The sequence below is a fragment of the Lepisosteus oculatus genome, chromosome 14 (genome assembly GCF_040954835.1).
Source record: "Lepisosteus oculatus isolate fLepOcu1 chromosome 14, fLepOcu1.hap2, whole genome shotgun sequence".
In the NCBI taxonomy this organism is placed as follows: domain Eukaryota; kingdom Metazoa; phylum Chordata; class Actinopteri; order Semionotiformes; family Lepisosteidae; genus Lepisosteus; species Lepisosteus oculatus.
The window spans coordinates 35,897,393-35,904,636 of NC_090709.1; the positions used below are offsets into that span (position 1 = coordinate 35,897,393).

General features: G+C 52.3%; 1 protein-coding gene across 1 annotated transcript; it reads left to right on the top strand.

Moving 5' to 3' along the window:
* On the top strand, positions 1-4,709 carry LOC138243451 (golgin subfamily A member 6-like protein 25). The gene is made up of 2 exons (XM_069199080.1): positions 1-2,072; positions 3,908-4,709. Exons 1-2 carry the CDS (start codon positions 14-16, stop codon positions 4,702-4,704), a joined length of 2,856 nt encoding a protein of 951 aa, XP_069055181.1. The 5' UTR covers positions 1-13; the 3' UTR covers positions 4,705-4,709.
* Positions 4,710-7,244: the final 2,535 nt, after the last annotated feature.

Consider the following 7,244-nt stretch of genomic DNA (forward strand, 5'->3'; position numbering starts at 1 on the left):
TTGGTCTCCTCTCATGTCTAACCTCCCTGATACTCCTGTCTCTGCTCCTGTTGCAGTGAGTGAAGGGGACCCTGCAGTCAAACCCAGACTCCAGCCCCGTCCCTCTGAGCTGAGACTGGTGCTGCTGGGCAGGACTGGTGCTGGGAAGAGCGCAGCAGGAAACACCCTCCTGGGCAGCACACAGTTCCCCTCCCGGCCCAGCCTGTCCGCGGTCACCCAGACCTGCGAGAGACGCAGGGGGGAGGCTGCTGGGAGGCAGCTCTCCGTCATCGACACACCAGACCTCCTGGACAGCAGGGGGCGCCAGAGGGACGTGTGTCTGGAGGTCCGGAGGTGCCTGCTGCTGTCCTCCCCAGGACCCCACGCTTTCCTGCTGGTGCTGCGGGCCAGACGCTTCACGGACGAGGAGAAGGGAGCCCTGCTGACCGTGACCGAGGTGTTCGGGGAGGCTGTCCTGAATCACACTGTCGTCCTCTTCACCCACGGGGACAGTCTGGGACAGGAGACAGTGGAGCAGTACGTTGACACACAGGGGAGAGATCTGCAGCAGCTCTTAGAGAAGTGTGGGAACAGGTATCATGTTCTCAACAATATGGACACGGGCGACCGCACTCAGGTCACACAGCTGCTGGAGAAGATCGAGGACATGGTGGCAGGAAACAGTCTGGGCTTCTTTGTGGACCAGGATGCAGAGGAGAGGCTGAGAGAAAGAGAGAACAGATACAGGGAGGAGGAGGAGGGCAGGAAGAAGAAGGAGGAGTTTCTGAAGAAAGTGCAGGAGCTGAGAGAGGAGTACGAGGCAGAACTGCATCAGAAGACGGAGGAACTGAGACGCAGGAGTGAGGAAGAGCAGAGGAGGAGAGCGGAGCAGCTGAAGGAGGAGCACGAGGCGCAGCAGAGGCACCAGCTGGAGGAGCTGAGACGCAGGCAGGGAGAGGAGCAGCGCAGGCAGCTGGAGGCTCTCAGGAGAGAGCAGGAGGAGACACTGCGCAGGAAGGAGCAGGAGCTGCAGCTGCAGTACCAGGAGCAGAGGCAGAGGCTGGAGCAGGAGCAGTGTGAGAAGACGGAGGAGATCAAGCTCCGCTACAGGACGCAGCACCAGGAGCTCCTGCGCAGGTACGAGGAGGAGCAGCGCAGCAGAGCTGAGCAGATGGAGCTCAGATACCAGGAGCAGCACAGGAGGGTGCAGGAGACCATACTGAAACTCACTGAGGAGCAGCTGAGGAAGGTGGAGGAGACCAGGACCCAGTGTGCAGAGAGACTGAGGGAGAGGATGGAGGCCGTGAAGAGGGAGCTTGAAGAAGAGCAGGAGAGGAAGATAGAGGAGCTGAGGCAGCAGCACAGAGGCCAAGACCGCGGGGAGGCCCAGCAGAGGTGTGAAGCAGAGCTGTGGAGGAAGGTGGACGAGATCAAGCAGCTGTATGAAGAGAGACTGCAGGGGAGAGTTCAGGAGCTGGAGCAGCAGCAGCAGAGGGAGATGGAGGAGAAGAGGAAGGAGCAGGAGGAGGAGCAGAGGAAGAGAGAGGAGGAGCTGAGGAGGCAGCTGGAGGAGGATCGCAGGCAGAGGGAGCAGGAGCTGGAGCTGAGGAGGGCTGAGGAGCTCAGGAGAGTGGAGGAGCTGGAGCAGAGATACTCACTGGAGGAGCAGAGCAGACTGGCAGAGCTCAGACTCCATGAGGAGAGGATGAGAGAGCAGGGCAGGCAGGAGCTGCAGAGGCAGACGGAGGAGCTGAAACTGAGGCAGCAGCAGAGGGAGGCAGAGCTGAGGCAGGAACTGGAGGACGAGGAGAGGAGGAGGGCGGAGGAGCTGAGGCAGCAGTTGGAGAGGGAGCACCGTCAGAGAGAGCAGGAGCTGGAGGAGAGATACAGGGAGCAGCAGCGAGAGGCGCAGGAGGAGAGGAGCAGGACGGAGGAGCTGAGGAGGCAGTGGGAGGAAGGGCTGAGAGAGGAGTACGACAGGAGGCTGCAGAGAAAGGAGGCGGAGATCCAGGAGAGGTGGGAAGGGGAGCTGCAGAGGAGAGTGAAGGAGCTGCAGGAGTCCTCCCAGCCTCAGAGCCTGGAGCCGGGTCAGAGTAAGTACCCCAGCAGTGGTGGATGCCCAGTCAGGGTGGGGTAAATTCCATGGGGCAACTTCCAGAGAGACAGATCTTTCTCCTGACACAGGAGTGAATCAGTTTAGTATTGGGACCATGAGGGGCGATATGTGCTTTTTGCCGAGTACTGTTGGAATTTGTTTTTGACACAAAAGAACAGAATATGATTGCACATTAAATATGAGTCTCTAGCACAGACGGCCGGCATTTCCACAGTTAAACTTTGTCAGACAAGACTTTCTGTGTTCAGTCCCCCCAGTTTCAGGTCAGCAGCAGTGAAGTGAATCAGAGTTACTTGGTCACACGTCTCTTACACGACTTTCAGTCTGCGACTCCTCGACGCCCCCAGACCCCTGATATGATCCTGTGAGCCACGTTCGGCGGCTCTCCGTCTGCGGGTGTTTCTGGGTGTCATTTCCTCTGCAGCTCAAAGGGGCTCAAACGCTCAGGAGTTTCCACTTCTTCTCCCTGACAACAGCCCATGAGAGTTGTGCATCTTGCACTGTTGCCCCTGTAGGTCTCCTCTCTAGGTCTCTGGCGTATTGGATGGAGGTGTTTTCACCTCAGACCTGTGGAGGGTGTCTGCAGTCTGATGGCTATCTCAGTTTCCTCACTGCTCTCAGGAGTTTTCTCATCTGTCTTGAACCACTGCTGATTTCCCATGGCTGACTCCTCCAGTCGCGTCTTTTTCAAGACATGACGTGTTGTTGATATTGTGGTGCCCTGTCTCTCTCCAGCCGTTACAGTGCCACCTGGACTTTGATGGGCTCTGATCTTCACAGCTGCTTGCTCTTCTGTCACAGGCAGCTCTCTGGTCTTCATCTTGACTCGACAGCCAGACCCAGACACTCAAGACTGGAACCAAGGCTGCAGTCTGACAGCTCTCGTTTTCACAGTTAGTACAACAGAAACACCTGAGCAACTAGAGTCGCCTGTCAGCCATTTGCACGATTAACTCTGTTCACCTGACACTGGGAGTTGAACATAACAGACGACACTGTTGTTACATGACTAATCGTGTCTAGAAAATCATTTCCACAGACAGATGCTGCAGTTCTGTGCTTTTGCTCAAATTTAACCCTTTGATCTGAAAATCACATTTCAATAATACACATCAAAATAAATATCACATTTATTTTAATTTTGTACAAATCAAAAATGACTAATTTTACTTATAGCTGTGGTTCAGGTCCAGTCTTCTTAGACCAGGAGGACAGCCGGTCCAGAGGTTCAGGTCGGGTCTTGTTAGACCAGAAGGACAGCTGGTCCAGAGGTTCAGGTCCGATCCTGTTACACCAGGAAGACAGCTGGTCCAGTCATGTTGGAGGACAGAAAGTGTGAGAATGCCGTACCAGGAGAACAGTGTTGAAGTTCTGTGATTTTACAGACATGATGTTCTTTCGTTAGAGGTTTTGCTGCAGCAGGTGTTGGTGTCAAACTTTACTGTGTTTCAGTCCCACCAATGGACTGCAGAGTCCCACTGTGAGCTGTTACAGAAGCCCCTGTCTATACGGAGGAGAAACACAACTTCTACCAAGAATGAGGAATAGGTCAAGTTTATATCCTAACACGTTTGGTGGTGTTCCTGAGTTGTACAGTTGTACGTTTAAGGACTGAGCACATGAAGGTCTGTTTTACCCAGAGTGGTGGGTGTCTTGTACAGACAGCTCTTCTGTACTGTTGAAATTGTATATCTTTCAGAAATCAGCTGGATAAAGAAATGAGATTCATCATCGTTGATCTCTAGCTTGTTTGGTAGGGAGTAGTAAATGTGTCACTTGTGACCTCCCTTCCTGTCTCTCCTCCTGTTGCAGTGAGTGAAGGAGACCCTGCAGTCGAACCCGGACTCCAGACCCGCCCCTCTGAGCTGAGACTGGTGCCGCTGGGAGCCGGACTGGGGGCAGCAATAGGGGCCCTAGCAGGAGCCCTGAGGGGCCCAACAGGAGCAGCAGCAGGAACAGTGATAGGAGCTGCAGTAGGAGCTCAGATAGGAGCTTTACTGGGAGGAGAACCCAGAGCAGCACAGACTCACACACAAGAGCACACACAGCCCGCAGACACACAAGAGCGTACACAGCCCGCAGACACACAAGAGCACACACAGCCTGCAGACACACAAGGGCACCCACAGCCCGCAGACACACAAGGGCACCCACAGCCCGCAGACACACGAGAGCACACACAGCCCACAGACACACAAGAGCACACACAGCCCGCAGACACACAAGGGCACCCACAGCCCGCAGACACACGAGAGCACACACAGCCCGCAGACACACAAGAGCGCACACAGCCCACAGACAAACAAGAGCACACACAGCCCACAGACACACCAGAGGACACACAGCCCGCAGACACAATGAGCAGACACACACAGCCCACAGACAGGAGAGAGGAACAGACAGGAGATCGAGGAGCTGAGAGAGAGCTGAAGACACTGAGACAGGAGCAGGAGAGGGAGAGGAGGAGCTCAGGCAGTGTTATCGGAGTGACAGAGAGACACAGAGACACTGCCGCAGGTCAGTCACTGATCCACACAGTCTTTCCCAGCAGGAGAGGAAGACCGGATACTTCCTGGACACAGAGTGAGGACTCTCCACTGAAACACTGATCTCCTCCTTGTAAGAGATCCGACTCACTGAAAACTTGCCCTTAGTGTCCCATGTGAAGAAAAACTCATTTTAAATTAACGTTTTATTTTGATCATGTTTGTATTTTGGTATTCTTTGTGTATATATATATAAATGTTATAAATTATTTTTGGATATAATTCTGACATTGTATATGTGTGTGTGTAACAGAATATATTGTAGCATTTACAGGTTCTTCTCAGGACAAAGGACCAGTGGAGACGCGATAAACGAACCAGGCTTTATTCTTTATCAACCACAGAATATACACACACATGACGGAACACGCACACATCTTTAGTGTGGTAATTACTTAACGACTTAACAACAAGCTATACAGTACACTTATAGGGGCGCTTCCTCCTCACAACCGGGCGTTACAGTGTGTGTATCTGTGTATATGTGTACTTCATTCTCCTGAGCCCATAATCAAAGAGCAGAACCAGCTCGTCCGGCAACTGGGACTTTATATCTCGCAACGGCGACTTACAATCTCAGAATCATGACTTTATTTCTGGTCATTGGGACTTTATATCTCGCAACGGCGACTTACAATCTCAGAATCGCGACTTTATTTCTGGTCATTGGGACTTTATATCTCGCAATGGCGACTTACAATCTCGGAATCACGACTTTATTTCTGGTCATTGGGACTTTATATCTCGCAACGGCGACTTACAATCTCAGAATCATGACTTTATTTCTGGTCATTGGGACTTTATATCTCGCAACGGCGACTTACAATCTCAGAATCACGACTATATTTCTGGTCATTGGGACTTTATATCTCGCAACGGCGACTTACAATCTCAGAATCACGACTTTATTTCTGGTCATTGGGACTTTATATCTCGCAACGGCGACTTACAATCTCAGAATCACGACTTTATTTCTGGTCATTGGGACTTTATATCTCGCAACGGCGACTTACAATCTCAGAATCACGACTATATTTCTGGTCATTGGGACTTTATATCTCGCAATGGCGACTTACAATCTCAGAATCACGACTTTATTTCTGGTCATTGGGACTTTATATCTCGCAACGGCGACTTACAATCTCAGAATCACGACTTTATTTCTGGTCATTGGGACTTTATATCTCGCAACGGCGACTTACAATCTCAGAATCGCGACTTTATTTCTGGTCATTGGGACTTTATATCTCGCAATTCCGAGTCAGAAAAGTCATAATTTCGAGATCTAAAGCCGAAACGGCGAGAAACCGCGGCGCGTTTTTTTTTCTTTCCACTCCCTGGCGGACACGGCTTCCACAGAAGAGGGAGAGAAATGGACTTTTATGTTTTTATATCGACTTTATTCTCCTGAGCCGATCATCAAAGAGCAGAACTGGCGCCAAAACCCACTTCCGGCTCGTCCTCCGGGTGCCGCTGCGGCGCCGGTTGCTAAGCGACGCTCCGAGCCCGAGCGCTCGAGCTCCTCTCGGGGCGGTTTTATTCTCAGCTGAGGAGCCGCTCCTGTCCTGGAAATCCCGGGAAGGACTGGGAATCCCCTCCTGTGGGCTGGGAGGCTCTTCCCGGGTGTTTCCGCAGACGAGGGGAGTCCTGGTGTCCTGGGAAAAGGCCCCAATCCCAGTGACGGCGACACCGGGACAGGACAGGAGGGACGAGCGGGTCCTCTTTCCCACACGGGGGATTAGTGGGGTTTGTTAGGACACAGGACAGAAAGAGAGAAAAGGACACCAGTGGGAGAGAGTCCTGAAGCTCTCAGGTCTGGTCTTGATCCGGGTTGGTCCCAGTCCCAGTTTACACTGGTTTACAATGTGGGACTTCTGCCCTGACACGACCCCACAGGTGTCTCCACAGGAGACGGGAGTCCTGTAACGTGTAGCCCTACAATATTTGATCTCCTGACTGTCTGTTATTCTCCCCAGTATAATCCTCTCAGTCTGGTATGAAATACCAGCTCCTGTCAGTCAGCTCTGTTACAACAGGCAGGATCCCTTTAGTCCTGCAGGGCTTGATTCCGATTTTTATTCAACTACTTCTCTCATAATCACCTTTGTTTTCCAACAGCGTTTCTGTATCATTCTAAAGACGCGAACAATAGGTTTCTACTGCTGTACTTCAGCTGGAAGGAGGTAAAAACACACGTTCCTGTTTCTCTTCAATACCTGGTCCTCTAGGCTGGTCCTCTGTCACATCAGCTAAAAAGTCACTTTTTAGGTTGAGTCCTGAAACTGCTGGACGAATCTCTGTTCTCATCACATCGCAAACTGGAACCACAGCACCTCCAGCGAGCATGTCGAAGCCAATACCGCCCTGCTCCTCAGAGAAAGAGTCTCTCTTTTCCCCAGTGACTCACTGTCGGTGCTGCTCTTTCCCTAAATCTGTCCTCACTCGTCCCCTGAGCCAGGCGGTGAGGACAAACGAGTGAAACTGTGTCAGAGGAGCGAGTGTGGAGTCTGTGTGTTCCTGCTGGGGGTCTCTGGTGTCTGTGTGTGTGGAGTCTGCGTGTTCCTGCTGGGGGTCTCTGGTGTCTGTGTGTGTGGAGTCTGCGT